General features: G+C 35.9%; 1 protein-coding gene across 1 annotated transcript; it reads right to left on the bottom strand.

The window, feature by feature from the left end:
- Window positions 1–9,939: 9,939 nt before the first annotated feature.
- On the bottom strand, window positions 9,940–22,184 carry LOC137619225 (uncharacterized). The gene is made up of 4 exons (XM_068349401.1): window positions 22,057–22,184; window positions 11,237–11,352; window positions 10,674–10,875; window positions 9,940–10,328 (listed from the first exon to the last, which is right to left on the bottom strand). The coding sequence occupies exons 1-4, from the start codon at window positions 22,163–22,165 to the stop codon at window positions 10,054–10,056; spliced, it is 702 nt and encodes a 233-aa protein (XP_068205502.1). The 5' UTR covers window positions 22,166–22,184; the 3' UTR covers window positions 9,940–10,053.
- Window positions 22,185–22,427: the final 243 nt, after the last annotated feature.

The following is a 22,427-nucleotide window of genomic DNA, read 5'->3' as shown; positions in this document are numbered from 1 at the left end:
CTTTAGCTAAGTAGAAAGAGTCCAGTGCTCCCAAGTTGTTGAATACTACGTTTATAAGTATGTCTTTGAAGTTTAGCAATCACACGGGTCACCTGCATATATTCCTGTTTGCTCCTTCACTGAGTTTTCTTATCATGTTTGCAACTTCACCTTCAATGTGTAAAAAATCCTTTTCAATTAGATTAGCAAAGTTAAACCATGTGGAGGCTTGTCACTAATCGGTTGGATGACCACCAAGGAACACATATATTCTTGAAAAATCAATGATAGTGGTTCTTATTTATCATGTCTTTGATCCCTTAGCATGAAAAGTTGATACATTTTTGCTTCAAGAAAATATAGAATTTTATATAATTCCGGTCTCCTATTTTTACCATGATCTAGCAGTTGTGCAACAAAGATCAGATTTTCTTGAACCCCAATGTCTCATAAAAGCTCTGTTCAGGGCACAAGGAAGACGATCCACATAACTGGATCAGTTGCTCTCAAGTGCCATAGAAGGTTGTCGCACTAATCAATCAGCTCGCCTAAACCATTTCAAAGGTGGTTCCCCAAAACACATACACGTTACACTTAATCACCTGAGGGCTCTCAATGACATTTTTAAATCCAAGTTCTTCGCAACACTAGAGATTGTCCTCTATAAGTTTAACCCTCTTACCCCCAAAGGACGTACTGGTAAGTTTCACAAAAGCCATCCCTTTACCCCCCATCGACGTACCGGTACGTCCTTGCAAAAAAATGCTATAAAAATTAATTTTTCATATTTTTTGATAATTTTTTGAGAAAATTCAGGCATTTTCAAAGAGCATGAGACCAACCTGACCTCTCTATGATAAAAAATTAAGGCTGTTAGAGCAATTTAAAAAAAAATATACTGCAAAATGTGCTGGGTAAAAAATAATCCCCCTGGGGGTTAAGGGTTGGAAATTTCTTAAAACCCCGGGGGTAAAAGGGTTAAAAGACAGTGCCATATTACATATTAAAACAATAGTTGTTCCGGCGCGATATACAAACCTCGTAATAATTTAATATAGAAATTCGCTTCAGCTGAGCTGAAACTGCCGAAGAGAAAGAAAACCAGGCAGTTGTGCTGAATGGTTGGCTGGCGGTATGGGGTGGAGCTTAGCGTGGGTGGTATTCCTCTTCTAGTTCCTCCTCCTCTCTCTCATCCCCCAAGGAGAAATACGAAGGGGAAGAAGAGTAAAGCAAAGCTCGAGGGCGTTAGTATCGTCTCCGAGAGCATGGTGATGGGGTTCTCGGGCCCCCGAGGGGCTGCTCAGACTCAAATGGAACCACTCTTTAGCAAGAAAATGAGAGTCCCGGTTTTGGCACGAGAAATCATAGCAGTGGTCTCTCGTAAAGAATCCGCGTTGCGCATGACTACCTCCACTGGGGTAGCCACGCGGACCAACTCTGCGATTTGTGTGTCGCGTGAGCAGGGAGCAGGCCCAGACAGCCTCGCACTCGACCCGTGCGACTTGGGCCTGGCATGAAGCCACCTCGCGGCTCAGCCCGCGACGTGGGTACTGCTCGTGCACAACCAGGCTAGCTCTCGCGATACCAGCCGCGCGAGGTGCAGGCAACCCCCATGCTTTCTGGATGTGTAACAGGTGAGGCTGCGCACACCACTCATGCGACTAACTCTGCCAGGGTCCTTCCTCGACTCCTGAATACACGCCTAGTTTGGTCTTAGGACCAGAGCGAGGGTATTCATGAGTGATGTCATCATCCGTGCAGCATGTTGTTTTCCCTACACATACCGATGTAGCGGGACTGAGAGATCAGCCATATCCACAACCATCACCGGCCGTGGAGACGGAAAATCCTAAGGTGGAGTCGTCGTTCCTAGAGGTCATTAACCTCATGCGTGAGATTAATGGCCTCAGGGCTCCTCCTGCGGTAGTGTCCAAGGATAAGTGTACAGCCTTGGAGATCCCATGGGGAGCTCCCGAAGGCAGTTCAGGGCCCATCACACTACTCTGGTCGAGAAAGGCTGCTCGAGCATTGGACCGAGTGAGTGACCAGATCACAGAACCTGGTGACTCACTTAGGAGCCAATGTTTGAACAAGCTTCTCCCTCAACCACACCAGCGACAGAAGAGGTACCACGTCACAGAGTCTTCTGTGCCTTATTCTCTCCCTCTCGACCCCGCTTGCTGGTGGTTCCTCGGTCGAGACTTTGAAATCTCAGAGTGGCTCCTTCTCGGCCTCTGAGATTTCAACTATGAAGTCCATCTCTGTAGCTGCTCTCCATGCTACTTTGTGACTTGATCACTGGTGTGGTACGGCCACAGGGTTCGCGCGGGACACCAAGCTCGCTCCCCCCCCCCCCCCCCCCCCCGAACACATGGAGCAGTACAGGAACCTGGCTTTGTCTGGTGGGAAAGCTGTTGCTTTTCTCCTGGTCCAGCTTGCCACCCTTTATGCCAATCTGATCCTAAAAAAGTGCCAGGCAGTAGCCACTCATTTGGTAAGACAGATTGGTTCAGGAGAGGCCATGACACTCAGGAACGCTCCTATTAGAGCTGCAACTTCTCTCTTTCCACCAGAGGAAGTTCGGGCTGCGTGGGAGAAATGGTGCCTCAACTCGAAGGACTCCATTATCCACCAGGAGCAGGCTGCGAGTTTCAACGGTCCGCGACCAGGCCGAGTGAGGCTAAGCCCACAAGAAGTAGCAAGGGTACCGATGGCCTTGCTCCTGCTGCTCCTGTGCAGCGGAGACCTGCTCCTGTTCAGAAGGGTTCTGCCCCGAAACAGACCTTTCAGCCTCCCTTGTTAGCTCCTCCACGTCGTGGAAAGAACAGGGGCAAACGAGGGAAAGGGAAACGCTGAGCTTGCCTCTCCCCTTCCCATGCTGCCAAAGGTAGGGGGAGGCTTATCGCGCCATTGGGCAATGTGGCAGCACCTCGGGGCGGAGGGATGGGTAGTGTTGACCCTTAGCAAAGGGTACAACCTCCCATTTGTGCTTCATCGGGCCCTCCCCTATCTTCCACTCCAATAGCGTTCCACACACATACGATCCAACATCTCTGAAGTCTCTGGCCTTAGAGGCAGAGGTCCAGGAAATGTTGGAGAAGAATGCGCTAGAAGTCGTACACGATCAGTCAACAGAATTTTACTGTCGTCTCTTCCTTGTCGAGAAGGTGACAGGAGGTTGGAGACTGGTCATCGACCTTTCGCCATTGAACAAGTTTGTTCAGCAAACTGCGTTCAAGATGCTGACAGTTTGCACTGTGCTGTTAGCCATCAGGCAGTACGATTTCATGCTTTTGATAGACTTGAAGGACGCGTACTTTCAAGTACCAGTTCATTGGTTGCCTCGAAAGTACCTCCGATTCACCTTCCAGGGCACGGTGTACCAGTCCCAAGTCCTGTGCTTCGGACTGTGCACAACTCCCCTAGTGTTTACTCGAGTGTTCATGACAGTAGTAGCTTGTGCTCACTCGAGGGGCTTAAGCCTACTGACTTACCTCAACAACTGGGTGATTCTCGCTCCCTCCCAGGAGCAGTTGATTCAGGACTGAGACTCACTTCTGGCAGTTTGACGCAATCTGGGGATCGTGGTGAACAACAAGAAGTCGAACCTCATTCCCAAGCAAAAGGTAAAGTATCTGGGAATGCTGATTGACTCGGCAGCAGCTCGTGTTCTTCCCTTGGAAGAACGGATCAGCAGGCTCAGAGAGGTTGCGCAGCCCTTCTTGTCGCAGGAACAATTTCCAGCCCTCCAGTGGCAAGCTCCTCTAGGTCACCTCTCCTCGCTGGAGAAGCTCGTTCCTTTTGGGTGGATCCATCTCTGCTACCTTCATTAGTGTCTGAAGGAGCAGTGGTCGGCAGCCACCAATCCTCCCTCTTGTCCGATCCTCATGGAACGCGAGGAAAATAACCATAATAAAGTACGAAAAATAATCAAAAAAGCTTTTTAATATATTGACTTTCTGATAGAGATTATCAGCCTTTAGGTTCTATGGTGACTGCTGCTGTGGCCATTTTTTTTTTTTAATGAAATCAAGTTATGATTTATTTTTTTTATATTTTAAGTACCGGAAAAACAATTTGGAGCCTCATTAGCAAAACTGTTTTAAATGATTTGCATTAAATTTTAGATCTATTGAGTCTATAATTTTAATTAGATTATACAATTTAATTTTTATTGACCTATTTCCCATGACTGGTGTCCCACCTTCAATACTTTGAGAGTCAGCAATATGAACATCAGGGGAAGTTCATAGACAAACATAATTTTTATAATTTTCTTTTTTTTTCTATTTCTGTACAGTATTCACCTAATATTCATATCCACTCTTATCTGCCTCTTCACTGACTTGTGATTACAAGGAATAGGGAATACGACTTCGAACTGAAGAATGGGAAACTCTTGGTGGGCTACTTACCATGAACCACTAGATTGTTGAATTGCTTACTGCGGCATGTATCTATGGAACGGAAAGAAAATGGGGAAATATTCTAGAGAAGAAGCAATTTGAACATCAGGTGAGTAGAGAATTCATGTATTTTTTATCAAGATTCTGTGTTTTAATGCTCTATACAGTATTATATAAAGAGTTTAATGTGTTAAATACCCTTGGTGTTTTCTATTGATTTAATGGACATACAACACCGAGATATGTTGACCTAGCACTGTTGGAATACATATAGTCATGAAACCTGAAGTGGGAGGGTCTGAGGGTTTATTCCTAAAATATTTCATGTGTCACTTGCTTTGGCTAAGACAATCTGACAAGCATTTAATTTCATGAATTTCATTTTATAACAATTTTGAAAGTTATGATTATTGTAAATCAAATTAAAAGCACTTAACTCTTTGTACGTTTTGGGTGTGTGTGCAGTAAATTACAGTGACTGATTACTGATATAGTAATGTTTTTTTTATATTGCTGTAAATATATTTATCGTTTTTTAAATATTTTCATGGTGTCACTTTGAAGAGAATAGTGTACCTGAACTTTATTGAAGTGTGTCAAAATTTTAAAATACAAATATTATATAACAACAATAAGTTTATAAAGTATAAAATTTTTACTTTTTGAGTCATTGAAATTAAATTAGTTTGGAACAGGAGGAAGTATAAATTGGATCTTTTCATATATAATGCTTAAAGACCATGAACAATGATTAACCATTTTGAGGATTAAAAGCTTCACCTTTTTCATAATCAGTTTTGCTTGAAACATGAAACATTTACTAATGTTTCATGTTTGAGATTCTTACTGAGACAAAGCTTGTCTTCCTACTAGCCTGGGTTGTTTTAGATAGATCTATTGTATATAATGCCATTGGATCATTAAACAAATCCATGGATATCTTTTGAATAAAATTACATTTATATTTCATTGATTTCCAAAAGAGAATTTATATAATCACAAACTGAACAATAATAAATTTTATCAGTTTTTAGTTAAATATTACTCATAAATAAAATTTAAAGTGAAAATCTCAGTATTAATTTCTTTTATAATTTATGTTATACAGGAATTTCCAACTACATTTGGTAATGCTTTAAGTGATATAGTGTAGAACCCAGTAAAGAAAACATGTAAGTGATGATACTTGTTCTTCAAATCATACTAATCAAATCTGGCTGATTAAAAATCTAATATGGCGGCCCCTTTTCAAGATGGCCACCAATTTAGCTGCCCGAAGTAGACATTTGCCTAGAAGTATTTGTAGTTATCTGAGTTTTATGTCTAGATATGGATTCTCATGTTTTTAAAGTTACTAAAGTAGAATTTAATGTTTATAAAGCAAAGAGACATTCTCCAAGAGCTCAGGCTGCTGTTTTTTTCAAAATGGCCACTGGATGATTCTTTTTTTTTGGGGGGGGGGAGGGGGAAGCTTGGCACCACAGTGTTATAACTATGTCTAAATATTTTCCATTATGCAATAAAATGGTTACTTTATGAAAAAAAAAAAAGATTTTATATTGGTTGTTTCACAAATGATGTCCTATTATATAATGTGATGGCTGTTTTTCTATGAATTGATTAAAAAAAAATGTTTGGTCTACTTCTTTTGTTAGTAAGTTTGAACCAGATTTTTGCTTAAATGTTTTAGTGCTCTCTATTTTAACCTAGTTTGTTTTTATAAAAGTGTTGGTGCTTTCTGTGGAGAGTTTGTAGTTGTTATGCAAATTTTTATGCTGCACATTTTCTAAGTTTTTTGTTTTGATATATTTGCTGTAGTGATTCAGGCTTTGACGCGTACAAACTTCTGTGAGCATTTTTCAATGTTTTGAAGAATTTAATTTTTGGTAGATACTCAAATAAGATCAAGTTTTGATTTAAAGATAATATTTTGCTATATCTTGACACTGTTTTAGAAGGGACCCATATATGTATATAATTTGCTATTCTTAAAGATCTCTCTTCAAAACTGGATCATATTCATCCATGCTTTGCCTAAGATGGATAGGCTGCAAACAGATTTATTTTGTCAATACCAGTAAGTAATTTAATTTCCTTATGTCTATTGATTAAGTAATTTGATTTCCATATGTCTATTGATTGTTAGTTTCACAGGATTATGATTTGGCAATGAATAAGGATAATGAATAGCACATGTATCGAAAAGTAGGATAAAATTTTATTAAACCAGTATCAGGTGAGCTACGTTGTTTCGTAATGGGTGTGGTGGGGTGATGTTGGGGTGCAGTGGTTATTTCACCTCCAGATTGTACTGCAGACGCCTCCCGAGCGATTTGCTGTTGCTGCTGCAATGCTTCGGGATGCATTAGTGGTTCGTGTACTCTCAGAACTTGAGGTGCTTCTTGGATGTGTGAAACTAAGTGGTATTCTGGATCTGGGTTTGAGTAGGGGGAGACTGAGAAGTGATGATGTCGGGAGCTGCCGTCACAACGTGAACTTGTGGTGCTGTGCAGATCTGGGGTGCTGTATTGTAAGGATGAGGCGTCGTGAATATATTCGATGGAACTAGTGTCTGTGGAACTGTGCCAGCTTGGGTTGTAAGGCTGATGTGTTGGGTCGTATAAGATACTGTGTTTATCGGAGATTCTGCATGAAGTTGCACCGAATGGGCTGGGTCTATTGCTAATGGCTGAGGAAGAGCTTGAATGGGAGATGTAACGTAAGTCTGAGGCAAAAGATGAGGAGTGGATGCAGAGTGAAGTTGAAAATCTGTAGGTAGAAGGCTCTGGGACATTTCATTTGGAGCTGATGTAGCTGGCGGTTCTAGAGTATCACAGGGCAGAGACAATGGAGGCGATTGACGCACCTGAGAGGTGTCTCCTCTCAAGCTCATTCGTATAGATGCTAGTGATTTTGAGGGAGATTCGATCTCCACTCTTGGAGTCGTGATGCTGTCAGATTCCACTTCCACAACGTGGACAGGTCCTCCACGCACGGAAGGTGTTCTTTGTCGGTGCCGTCTTGGGGATGTTCCTCCAGAAGCACTGCGGGTAGAGGAACGGCGAGGCAGCGGTGATGACCTTATAGAAGACCGACCAGATGTCACTTGAGTTACTACGACAGGTCCATGAGAAAATGTAGTCAACAGCTCTGAAAATAATCAAGAGTTAATGATGATGACAATAAATGGTTATTTCATACAAATACTCTGCTTGACAATTTTGCTGAAACTTACAAATATTTTGCATTATAAAAATTGTGATTTCTATTAAAAAAGTTGAATGACTATTTTAGCTAAAGAATATACAGTAGCCTAGAGTATAGAGCAAGCAATACAAAACACTAATAGTGAATCTCATAGGATAATCAGTTCACCGTTTTGAATAGGCAAACTTTTCGAGTAATAAATTACCAAAATAGAATATATATATATATATATATATATATATATATATATATATATATATATATATATATATATATATGTATATATATATATATATATATATATATATATATATATATATATATATATATATATATATATATACTCACACACACACATATATATATATATATATATATATATATATATATATATATATATATATACTCACATATATATATATATATATATATATATATATATATATATACATATACATATATATATATATATATATATATGTATATATATATATATATATATATATATATATATATATATATATATTTATATATACACATATACATATATATACATATATATATATATATATATATATATATATATATATATATATATATATATATATATATATATATATATATATATATATATATATATATATATATATATATATATTAGGTAGTAGGTTGGCCAGGGCACCAGATGTCCATTGAGATACTACCGCTAGAGAGTTATGGAGTTCTTTGACTGGCCAGACAGTACTACATTGGATCCTTCTCTCTAGTTACGGTTCTTTCCCTTTGCTTACACGTACGCCGTATAGTGTGGCATATTCTTTATAAATTCTCCTCTGTCCTCATTCACCTGACAACACAGATTATCAAGCAAAGGGGTAACTAATGCACTTTAATTGCTCAGTGGCTACTTTCCTCTTGGTAAGGGTACATGAGACTTTTTAGCTATAGTAAGCAGCTCTTCTAGAAGAAGGACTCTCCAAAATCAAATCATTGTTCTATAATCTTGTGTAGTGATATAACCTCTGTACCATGGTCTTCCACTATCTTGGGTTAGAGTTCTCTTGCTTGACGGTAAACTCGGGCACTCTAGTCTATCTAATTTCTCTTCCGCTTGTTTTGTTATAGTTTTTATAGTTTATAAATGAAAGAATTAGGTTAATGTTACTCTTCTTAAAATATTTTATTTCTCCTCGTTTCCTTTCACTAGGCTATTTTTGCTGTTGGGGCCCCCGGGCTTATAGCATCCTGCTTTTCCTACTAGGGTTGTAGCTTAGCAAGTAATATATATATATATATATATATATATATATATATATATATATATATATATATATATATATATATATATATATATATATATATATATATATATCATCGCCCTCACCATTACTTTACTAGTCCACTGCAGAACAAAGGCCTCAGACATGTTCTTCCACTTATGTCTGTTTATGGTCTTTCTCTGTTAGTCTACGCCCGTAAACTTCCTTTGTTCGTCAATCAATCGTCTTTTCGTTTGTCTGCGTCTTTTACAATCTCGAGGGACTTATTCTGATATTCTTAATGTCCATCTATTACCTATCCTTGTCATTATATGTCCATTTCTTTTACATGTGCCATACTACTCAGCTATAGAATCAAATGCCTGTTCCCTATCTCAAGAGAGACAGTCAGGTCGTATTGCAGTTGGATCTATCAGATCTGAGAAGGGATTGATCACGGGAACTGACCAATGGCAGGTCACCAGTAAGGATAGGGCGATTTTCTTTTGATTTTCATCAAGTAATTTGGCATGATGTTGCTACGCCCATACGTTTCTCTATCCTGTTGTAACCAATAATGCCAAATAACTAATGATTATTACTACTAGCTAAGCTACAACCCTAGTTGGAAAAGCAGGATGTTTAAATCTCTGTGGCTCTAACAAGGAAAATAGCTGATAGAGGATAGGAAATAAGGAAAGAGACAGAATGGTGTACCTGAGTGTACCCTAAAGTAACGGAGGCTATGTCACCAACCAAGACTAGAGTACAATGGTTTGATTTTGGAGTCTTTCTCTTACAAGATCTACTTATCATAGTTAATTGTCTCCTCAACTATTACTAAGAGAAAAGTAGCCACTTAACAATTACAGTTCAGTAGCTGACACCTTGAGTGAATCAGAATTTTACAGTTATGTTAGTGTCTCCAAGTGTGTGAGGAAAGAATGGAATGTGTAAAGATTAGGCCAGGCTATTCAGTGTATATGTAGGCAAAGGTAAAATGAGCCATAAGCTGAGGGATCCAATATAGTACTTAGTAACCAGTCAAACGACCTAATAATTCTCAAGCAGTAGTATCAATGGGTGGCCAACCAACTACCTACTACTCAATTTACTGCCAACCAAGGCACACAGATTCAATAGCACACACCCAGAGCATCTTCCTTGTTCTCTAGTAGAATTGAATAGATAAATGAATGAACCTAATCTCTGGAAGGGTGCCTGGTACAAGGCTGGTACATCGTTCCGTGGGGAAGCTCGAGGAGCGAGTCGTGCGACGCATGGTGGAACTGCTGCGATTTTCCAGGAGAGTTGTTCTGCGAGCGGCGGGCGCGGCAGAACACGATGGCTGCCACGACCCCAGCCAGGCCTATGGCCACAGCTGCAGCACCGCCTACGATAGCGTTGACAGGCAATCCACTGCCCTCCTCTACATCTCCGTCAGGTTGGAGAATGTCGCTGCTCGGTTCGTTGTTTACTGTTAATAATAATGATAACTTTATTTCTAAGGATGGAACAAAATGAATAAAAGTAATGATATCAGCAATATGTGTTTCCTTCATAGATGACTCTAAATTAGAATTATTATAAGCTACTTTACCATTAATAGTATCATTTAGTACAGTTAGCATGTGACAATAGTAAATTCTTGAAACAAAAACGGAAAATAATCTTTAAAAACCAGTGCATTATAAGTAACTTTCATCAAGCTGAAAAATTATAGGAAACTTTAAAATCAGACTACTGAAGTAGTCTTTGGATGATGATGATTAAACATATCCATAAACTTTGAATCTAGGTTAACCTTTTAAATGAAACTTACAATTTATTGAGACCCTCTCAGGGGCGACTTCCTCCGCCTTTGGTGTGGGCGTTCTCAAAAGCAAGGTGGTCTCTTTTCCACGCCCTTTTTTGTGGCTGGCATACATGGCCAGGACGTAATCTCTCCCAGGGGAAAGGGTGCTCAAATTGAAGCGAGGCTTTGAGCTGTTCTTCGTCAGGATAACGGTGTTGCCTTCACGTACCTAAAGAAGAAGAAGAAGGTTATGGTGTATATAATCTATATATGTTTGTTTTTACCTCAAATTTCACCCGTAGTAATTCCATTAACACCATAGCTACTTTCATATTTATCATCTGCCTTCCTTCTCTATTAATACTATATTTACTACAACTACACTTTAATACCATCCACCATCTTCTAACGATTAATAATAGTATTTTCTACTACTACTATTCTTTGACTATTAATGCACATGTCAGCATAAATCATGAGTCTACAAGCATAAATTGAAAGGGTGCTTAGCAAATCTCCCACTATGGACAGTAATCATGATATTGACTTATCTACTTCCTCATTTGTAATGAGCTTATTTGAAATAATACCTCGATATGATACGTGGGAGTCAGTTTCTCTGAGGTTGATCCGGCTGAGCAAGTCACTGCGGCAGAATCGGTGGTCACTTCGTGGTAGGCACATCCCACCAGCTGACTTGGAGGCTCTGTAGTAGAGGAAACAATATATAAATAAAAATATACATACACACGCATACATATATTTGTATATATATATATATATATATATATATATATATATATATATATAAATATATATATATATATATATATATATATATATATATATATATATATATATGTATATTTATATATATATATGTACATATATATATATATATATATATATATATATATATATATATATATATATATATATATATATATATATATATATATGTACATATATATATATAAATATACATATATATATATATATATATATATATATATATATATATATATATATATATATATATATATATGTACATATATATATATAAATATACATATATATATATATATATATATATATATATATATATATATATATATATATATATATATATGTATATTTATATATATATATATATGTACATATATATATATATATATATATATATATATATATATATATATATATATATATGTACATATATATATATAAATATACATATATATATATATATATATATATATATATATATATATATATATATACAAATATATGTATATATCTACAAATATATGTATATATATATGTATATATATAAATATATATATATATATATATATATATATATATATATATATATATATATATATAATTATATAAATATATATAATTATATATATATATATATATACATATATATAAATATGTATATATATATATATATATATATATATATATATGTATGTATTTATATATATATATATTTATGTATCTATATATATATATATATATATATATATATATATATATATATATATATATATATATATATATATATATGTATACATAAATATATATACATATATATATATATACATAAATATACATATTATTAGGTATTACCGTAATAATCTTAGATTTTAAGTTTTTACAAGGCAGTGTTGCCAGAGACCTTTGTTTGGCCTCCTCTCGATGTTTTCTCGAGCCGAGGTATAAGGGTCCTTGGAAGGTTCTGAAGAAGTTGTCTGATGTTAACTATGAAGTGGAGTCTCCTGGTTCGAGACGTAAATGTAAAGTTTTTCATATTAATCGTTTAAAACCTTATTTGAGTAAAAGGGGTGATCCCTTAGCTATCTTATGTGAACCGGTGTTAGTGGTAATTGATGTACCTCCGGAGGAGTCCGATGATTTAGTGTGTCAGGTCACATTGGGTGCATCAGGGGAAAACATGCAAAATTTAGAACTATTGACAGGTAATTTAGATCATTTGAATATTAACCAAAGAAAAGAAGTGGTAAAGTTAATCCATTCTTTTCCACAACTGTTTCAAGATGCCCCAGGTAGAACTAAGGTTTTGAGCCATGATGTAGATGTGGGGGGTGCTTCCCCTATTAAACAGAGTCCTTACCGTCTGAATCCGGTAAAATTAGATTTGGTCCGTAAGGAGATTAATTATATGTTGAGGCATGACCTTATTCAGCCATCAGTGAGTCCCTGGAGTTCTCCTGTAGTACTGGTAAAAAAGGGTGATGGTAATTTCCGTATGTGTGTGGATTATCGGAAGGTGAATGCCCACACCAAAGATGATTCATTTCCATTACCCCGTATTGATGACTGTCTGGATCGGATAGGGTCAGCCAAGTTTATAACCAAATTAGATTTGTTGAAAGGGTACTGACAGGTTCTTTTGTCCGATCGTGCGCGTGAGATATCTGCCTTTGTCACTCCTTTTGGACTTTACGAATGTAAGGTTACGCCCTTTGGAATGAAGAATGCTGCTTGCTCTTTCCAGAGGCTAATGAATAGGGTTATTTGCAGTCTGGAAGGAACTGAAATTTATATTGACGATTTGGTGATCTATAGTGATGACTGGCATACCCATATAGTAAGGCATCGTAAGGTTTTTGAAGCTCTAAGGCGTGCTGGCCTTGTAATTAATTTGGGTAAGTGTGAAATAGGGCAGGCCAAGGTTTGTTATTTAGGTCACGAGGTTGGTTTGGGTCAGGTGGCTCCAAAGCAAGCTAACCTCGAGGCTATTGTAAGTTTAAAAAGACCTGTTAATATTAGAGATGTAAGAAGAGTGTTGGGCATGACAGGGTATTACCGCCTGTTTGTCCGTAATTACTCTGATCTGGCTCAGCCACTTACTAATATGTTAGAAAAGGGAAAAAAATTCTTATGGTCTGACCAGTGTGAGAGGGCTTTTAATCAACTTAAGTCGGATTTGGTGACTAATCCTATTTTAACTGCTCCCGATTATCACAAGCCATTAATCATTGCTGTTGATGCTAGTGACGTGGGTATAGGAGGTGTTCTTTTCCAACGGAAAGAACATGGTGAAGTTCATCCAGTGTGTTACTTCAGCAAAAAGTTGTTGTCAGCTGAGAGGCGATATTCGACAATCGAAAAAAAGCTCTCTCTTTGGTCCGATATTTGAATTATTTTAAACCCTATGAAACTAATTTTTCTTTTCCAGTGGAAATCTGGACAGATCACAACCCGTTGGTGTTCATAGAACGGATGAAGGGAGCTAACCAAAGGATTTTGCGATGGGCACTTTTCCTACAGGAGTTTAATCTAGTAATTAAACACGTGAAAGGATCGGAAAATAAGATTCCTGATGCTCTATCCAGGTCTTAATTAAACATATTTTGTCTATCCCTCCTCATGCGCTGCCCAGTTCGTTTTCTCAAATGGGTTGGTATGTTAGGTTTCAGGCTAACGGTAATTTTATGTCAAGTGATTGTCATTTTTGTCATGAACTCTGGTTAATTTTGTAAATTTGGTTTGTGTGTTATGACCAACTGGCATTCTGTTTCAGGGGTTTATCATTTTTGTTTATGAATTCTTTGTATCAAACTAATATAGTCTTTAGTGTGTTTTTTTTTCTCGGGTCTTTTATCTGAAAAAAAAACTAAAAAAAAAAAAATTTAGTTTTGTATTATGGTGCAAAAAAAATTTTTTTTCTTCGGGGAGGAAGGTATTAGGTATTAACGTAATAATCTTAGATTTTAAGTTTTTACTAGGCAGTGTTGCCAGAGACCTTTGTTTGGCCTCCTCTCCGATATTTTAGTTTGAATTATAATATGTATTACTAACCCCACCTGTTGTATTCTTTACAAAGCTGCTAAGGATTATGGAGTTCGACTAGCAGTTTCTCCGTCAGTTTGTTTATGCTGTCGTCATAGGGGAGAATGTTTTATTCCTGGCCAGGAGAGAATGATAAAGACAGTTCGGGCTAGACTTGTATGCCTCCCACACCTTTATTCCACAGCTGTTATTAGGATTACCTCATCTTTGATCTTCAGAATTACCTTTGGGGTTGTTTGCGCAGGAACTGCCACCCACGGTGTATCTGAGCTTTTCAGTCTTGACTTGGCTAGTGTTGGGTGTGGACTTCCTGCGGGTTCAGGCCGTTGTCCAGGATTTGTTCCCGGTCGAGCGGACGCAGGAGGGGCACCTCTGCAGCGTGTCTTTTCGTCTGTGCAGCTGTGTGGGGAGCTTGATAGCTCGTGAGGAGGCATGTTGGGAGACTGAGTCCAGGTAATAATTTTCTATCCATTTTATTTTTGAGAGGACGTTGCTGTGCCTATGTCTCGTGCTTACCTGTTCTCCAGTACTCCCTCTGAAGGCTGTGCTTTGATGTGTGACTGTTTTGCCTGGTATCTACGCCAGAGTTCCCCGAGGCTTTAAATATAAGCCTAGCACCTGGAAACGCCCGCTGTGTTGTAAATAATACTTCGTTCTTTCTGTAATTAGAAAGTTTGGTTTTCTTTTGTAACATTTATATATATGTAACTTGATTAGTTTATTTTCGTATGGAGAGTGATTTTTTGTTGAAATTTGTAATTATTGTATAAGGTTTAGCTTTATTATATAGGTAGGAGTTTGTCTTTCCCCACTGTGCTCTCCTTCTTCCTTCCTAACCTTATTTAGTAATAGGTAAGTTTTCTAAATTTGGGCCCCTGATTTATTGCTTGTGTTGTTTATGTATTCATCTGTCTTAGGGATTTATATTTTAGAGGTTAGGTCATCCTTTCGGAAATTTTATTCTAAGGACGTGATTTTTGGTCCTGTTGTCACAAGGCTGACCGATATTTGTTTAAGTTTTTTTAATTTTCATTTGTAGTTTTAAATGTATATTAAACATTAAGTTTTTCTCGTGTGGAAGCATCGAAGCAAATACCGTACCCTGGTCATGTTTGTAAAAGGGTCGTGATTAAGGAGATGAATTGAAGAAGAGGATGGCCAAAGTTCTGATGGAAAAGCAAATGATATATGTGTTAGAAAGGACGAGATATGAGGGGCAGAAGTCGTTGGAGAGCGCTGATACAAAGCATCGACTGAACACGGAGGAAATAGTCCTAATAACGTATTTTTCCCTAATGGATACTTTTAACCATCTCATTTCAAGGAATATTAAACTTTTACCATTATCTCGGAAAGTTTTCAAGGGATGATTTAAACTTTATCCACGAAAAGGATTATTGTAAACCTGCTCATTTCCTAAGGATGTCTTGAATCATATATTTGTAATTGTTTTCAAGGGATGAGTTCATAATTACTATGAAATAGCTGAAGAAGTTTTGTTATGTTATTCCAGGCAAATAAAAGCCAAAAGCACATCTTTCTCTAAAATCTTCCCATGTTTAAGGAATCCTTGTCCGATCAGAGAGAGAACAAGAGAGAATTCTCAACTCGAGTAATAACAACAAACATTTGTGAAATATCCATTAAAGAACAGAGAACTTATACCAGCAACAATACCTCATGCATTAAACGTTGCAATAAGACATCAAGTCACATGGAATCTAGTTATTTCCCACTCAGGCAGTTATGAGCCATAACTGCTTCCATAACAGCAAAACTAGGAGTAAATATGAGTTGCCGTAACAGGAAATAATTTTTTTTTCTCGCTTTGTGTATCGCCAAGGATGCATCAAGCAGATTACTTTGCTTATGCCTCGAACAACGACGCCAAGGTTTTCTTTTTTTATGAATGGGCTTTATGGAGTATGACAGTTTTACGACTTTGCCTCCCGAGTTACGAAACAATACAAATTTTCCGTTCAAAATTATCGTTCATTTTGGATTTACAAATTAAAATGTTATGATTGGGTTCGCTTTAGGGATTGGACCTTTAGGTGGAAGAAATGTGAATTATGATTTGAAATTAGTTTCTGATCAATCCTACCTATTTTTTTTTTTTTCATCTCAACAAACGCTGTTAGAATATGACTGTTTAATGTTGATAATACATTATTTACTTTACTCTGACGGCTGTTTCTCCAGTCCTATAAAGCAGGAGAACCCTACTCTCTACAGGACCTCAACAAAAAATATAATATCTACAAAATTTATCACCTAAATTATTCTCTTTCCAAGATGGATTCGTTTAAAAACATCCTTCAAATAATTTGTATATTACTGTACATATCTTTAAATCACCATCAATATTTACTAGTTCTTTTCACAACAAAAAGATTATAGTATGATTATAAGAAGAAATAATAAAGGAAGATTTTACAATTCGATAGAAGAGTTATCTGTCGTCAATGGCCGTTGGTTTTACAAGTAGTAGATGTTAAAAAAAAAAAAACACAACTTCATCAATAAAAAAATTTCTATGGTACTGCAAAGACAATACGGAAGACAAGAACATCAAACTTCTGTTCAAATTCGCCAGCATTAGTAAGCCCCAACATCCACAGATGGCGCTACTCTGTCTGACGTTTGTTTGTTTACATAAAACTTGTCATAAAAGTAGTTACTAAATTACATACAAGTAACCATGCTATTACTGTGTCAGTTGGTATCAGTGCCTTTGTTTGCATTTAGATACTATTAATTATTGTTATTCAACTGATAATGACTATTAATAATTACACTAAGCTATAACACTCCCAAACTGTTATACATATTACTATTATATATGTTTATTAACTATTAACGAATTTGACTCAGTATTATAAATTTAACATTGTTATTGTTATTATTATTATCATCATTATTTGATTTTTGGTCATTATTAATAAACAATTATATTTACATATGATTTGTTATTACAGGTTCAACCTGGTTAAGGAATTTAGATCAAAGTCTAGATGGCTTAATTATCATAATTATCAATCAACAGTAGCAGGAGTTATATATATTAACTTATAAACAAGAAATGTCCAGCAAAGGTCATCTTTTAAAGTACTTGACAATGAAAAAAAATATGTATAAGAGATGTGAATATTATGTTCGTCTGAAATTATACATTCACACAAGACCCTGATTTACCAGAGGATCACATTTTACTAACGCAGCCCTGGCATTTCCTAACATGTACAGTTGGACACAGGAATTCCTTGTACAACTTGTGTCTCTGTTTGTCCCCGCGCACCACTTCAGCCATCTCTCCCAACACTATCTGTTTGGTTACTCGTCGTGCAGCAAGTGCGTATCAGGGTGCACCTCCTCAGAGTGAGGTATGCCAGGAATTTCTGTCTCCAACTGTACCAACAGTACCACAGAAAGAGAAATCATGAAACATACATTTCATGTAACCTACAAGTTTAAATCAAGAAAAGTCGTTTAAAGGATTAACCTTATTTTGATGTTGGTATACAGGTGTGTAGCAATAACAATTGTAGTGACAGTTTTCTGACTCTTAGAAAAATAAATTATAAACTATGTGGAAGAAAGAGTAATAAATAGGTATAAATAAAACATAGGTATACACACTTATATATATATATATATATATATATATATATATATATATATATATATATATATATATATATACACACTTATATATATATATATATATATATATATATATATATATATATATATATATATATATATATATATATATACATATATATGTATATATATATATATATATATATATATATATATATGCGTGTGTATGTATGTATGTGTATATGTATACAGTATACTATATATATATATATATATATATATATATATATATATATATATATATATATATATATATATATATATATATATATATATATATTTATATATATATGTGTGTATGTATGTATGTATGTATGTATGTATATGTATACAGTGTAATACTGTCATTGATGGAATTATGAAGATGGTTTTCACATTGGAATAACTGATTTTCGCCTTAGGATGTAACAGCTCCCTATAAAAGTGATTATTGGAACGAAATTTAATCATTGAGTAATATTACACCTGTAGATATCTCGCGCAGCTTTCATTCAAGCTGAGACGAGGGAGAGAAAGATAAGGGATATATAAAGAATTATCAAAGATGATGTCTTCATTCAATACAAGAACAAAAACAACTAAAGAGAAATAAATCAGATAGAAGCGAAAGCAAAATTATGATGTCTCTGAAAAGTAGTTTGCATAATATTACATTTGATATTAACAAATCCAACTTCCAGCATGGAATAATGAAAGACAGAATTAGGGGCAAAGCAGTGAGAATATCAAAATAAGTTAATATTAATTACATTAGTGAACGTCAAATTAAGTAGGGTTTTTGGAATATAAAAAAATCGGATAGAAATTAGGAGGGGAATATTCATAGGCTGGATGCACGATCATTGAATACTTTAATACTTCGACTAAATACTGATTATTATACAAGGGTTTACACTTTGTGAAAGATGGCAACAGAAAAAAAGAATAGATAATTTGCGTGTCAATGAGAAGATATCGAGGAAAAATAATTTGTTAATATTTTGACAAGGGAAGATGGAAAGATCAAATGGAGACAGTTGGAAGCAATAAAAGAGTAGAAGAAATAATAATAACAAAAACAGACAAAGACAAATTAGAAGGAATGGTCTTGATAATTAAGAAAAATAATACAGTGGAGAGATTGCTGAAAGTTTACGAGTGGAGAGTACTTTTGAAAGTAGTACAGGAACATCTGTGTGTGACTGGTGAAGAGAGTACCTAAAAAAAACCTCTTCAGGAAAGGGGAAACATTGGAGGGTGTGAGAAGGACTTTGGAGGGAATGAGGAGGGCCTGGGAGGGAGGGAGGATGTCCTGAGAGGGAGTGAGGATGGCCTTAGAGGGAGTGAGGAGGGTCTGGGAGGGAGTGAGAAGGGTTTAGGATGTGGTGAAAAGAGCTTAGAAGGGCCTGAGAGGGAGTGAGGAGGGCCTGAGAGGGAGTGAGGAGGGCCTGAGAGGGAGTAAGGAGGGCCTGGGAGTTAGGGACGAGGGCCTAGGAGGGACCTTTTAGGGGAAAAAGATCAAGAGGGAGGCAGGTAATTAGATGGCGAGATAAGGTGAAGGATGATATGGAGAGAAGAGGTTTGGTGGAAGAGCATGGCTTTGACAGAAGGCATCAGGCCACCGACCCCTTAATGTAGGGATAACGCAGGTAAAGAAGAGTGAGGAAATCATTAGAAAATATATATGATCAAAGGAATGAAAACTAGCGAGACCTAATAAAGAAGGAAGCAACTGACTTTGTAATAAAGAAAATAGCATAAGAAGCAAAAGAGACAAGAATATAATGTTATGATAATGAATGGCTTAAATAAACCAGAAAAAAAAACAATAATGCAAAAGATCTTTGCAATAAGAAAGGAAAGAAAATAATTGAAGGGAAAGAAGAATGAATAAATATTATAGAAACATATAGCAAACAGGGAAGTAAAATAAGACAGTAAGGAATAACGAAAAAAACATAGAATATGGAAATGAAATGGCCGAACTAGATGATAACATGAGCGTATGAACCTAGCAATTAAAGAAATACTAAGAAATAGAAAATAAAACGATTTGAAAAACCAATAACTACCACAAGTAAATTCAAGGACTGTCTTATAATAGAAGGAAAGACAGCAACAGGACTTCAAGTCCCAAAACCTGAGATTCACAAAGAACTGAGGAACAATGAAACGAGTTTAGAAAATTTCACTAAAATGAATTAGTGACAGAAGAAAAATCAATGCCTTTTAATAGTCTATATATGAAAAATTATCTGTTTTAATGTTGGTAATGTTTTCAAAGCTATTTTAATTTTTCATTACTTCTTTTATCGTTTATTTATTTCCTTGTTTCCTTTCCTCACTGGTGATTTTTTCCCTGTTGGAGCCCTTGAGCTAATAGCATCTTCCTTTTCCAACAAGGGTTGTAGCTTGAATAATAATAATAATAATAATAAAAATAATAATAATAATAAATTATGATGATGAATGTAAAGTAGGATTCACAAGAGGAGACAAAATAAAACATTTATTTTACAGTATTATGTCAAGAAAAGCTAAATTAATGAAAATATAATACAATAGTAACTGCTACAGCCTTTAGTAAGGTTTCCGAATTGCTAAAAAGGGAGACACTGTTGGAAGTTATAAGAAAATTAAAAAAATAAAATATAGAATGCCCCGAAAATCATAAATGCTTTCTCGCATAGACCAGCGCGAAAAAATACATATTGATTTAGGGGAGGGTCTGCGAGAAATGGAATTTGCCAGTGGAATAAGACAAGAAGCACAAGGTGAACATCACATTGTAAGCTTGTCCCATGAAGGGCAATGGAAAGGGTAGAAGAGAAAGGGAGAATTTAAAAAAAAAGAGTTAGCATTGACTGAGCCATTGTGCTTTTGGTAGAGAGGGAACTAAAGAATATGCGAAATATCATATTCAGCTCCTAAAGGAAACTGGGTACACATTGGGCATTAACAATATACCAAGAAAAGGGGAACATTAAGATATATAATAAGGAAAAATATTCTGGTCGTATAGAGGGCAATAGAGTACTACAAAATATATTATATTTTGGCATTGAACTGGATTGTTAGAGGAGAATATTCCAAACGCAAGAAAATGGAAATTATTTTAATTGCCTCAAATCCAGCAAACCTAACAATGGCAAGTATAAAGAAAAAATAGTAATACAGTCACATAAGGAAAGCATTTTTGAAGGGCACTAAATTATAATCCAATTTATATGGAACAAATATAATAAATCTGAAGACACACTAAAGAGAAAATATACAAGGATAGAAATTGGGGATTAATGGAAAATATTACAAGCAAATTAAAATACAGTTATTTCATCAATTATGGAAGTAATAGGGACATCATCTATGAAAACAGGGTATAGATGTGAAGCTGGAGTGCAAAGATATAAAAAAGTAATATAACATTTATTGTACAAGGAAAAGTATTTCAGAGCTAAACATGAATATATGACAGATCAAATAAATGACAAAGATAAAAATAAATGCCAAATTTAGCATATGGAAAGACCTTTAAAATAAAGGGAGCTTAAAAATATACAGGAAATTGGAGGAAAACTCTAAAATACAAATTATTTGCTTTCGGTAATATATTTCTCTCACACATACACACACACAAATGGAAATTAAACATATGAAAACACACATGATGACCTATAAATTGCAATTTATACCTCTTTTGTTTCTTTGCCAAGCATGTATAAACGAGAGAAGTGAATTAGCATGGCAACAGCATTCATCTGTATAAGACAGTTATAAAATAGTTGGCCAAGTTTTATTCAGTGGAGATAAATTTGGATAAAAAACATCTATATCAATGAAAAGACCAAATGAAATAAAGAAATAAACAAACATGAACACCTGGGGAGCCTTTGCATAGACTAAGCATTAAACCAAATGACTGTTATATTATATTTGAACTTACCAACTAAAGAGATGGAGAAGACGCAGGGATGAGACGACCCTCCAACATCATTGGTGGCGGAGCACTTGACCCACTGGTTCATCCCATTTCCAGACACGTTAGCAGCCATCACCCAACCCTCTGAGGACAGACCTATGTCCTGGTGTCGTAGAGCTGATCCCTGTAGGGAAGAGAAGATCCATTACTATCCATACTATCCAGAGACGCAATGAGTATCTATATACATTTTCTGTGTTGTGGTACCCATTTGAAAACGTCCCTGCATGGCGTGCTGCTGGACTGGGATTCGAAACACGCTCAAGCTTTATAGTTTCATGTAGTGAGAAGATCCATTACTATCTAGAGACACAATGTTTATCTATATATATATT

The sequence above is a fragment of the Palaemon carinicauda genome, chromosome 25 (assembly GCF_036898095.1).
Source record: "Palaemon carinicauda isolate YSFRI2023 chromosome 25, ASM3689809v2, whole genome shotgun sequence".
Lineage (NCBI taxonomy): Eukaryota > Metazoa > Arthropoda > Malacostraca > Decapoda > Palaemonidae > Palaemon > Palaemon carinicauda.
Note: the sequence above shows the minus strand (reverse complement) of the source record. Positions and strands in the feature narration are given on the sequence as shown.

Excerpts from the sequence above, each read along its gene's own strand:
- LOC137619225 (XM_068349401.1), bottom strand. The coding sequence starts at position 22,165 with ATGGCTGCTAACGTGTCTGGAAATGGGATGAACCAGTGGGTCAAGTGC. Across the intron at positions 11,353-22,056 it reads CTTCTCCATCTCTTTAGTTG|AGCCTCCAAGTCAGCTGGTG; the intron begins GTAAGTTCAAAT and ends CCTCTACTACAG. Across the intron at positions 10,329-10,673 it reads TGAGAGGGTCTCAATAAATT|TAAACAACGAACCGAGCAGC; the intron begins GTAAGTTTCATT and ends TATTATTAACAG.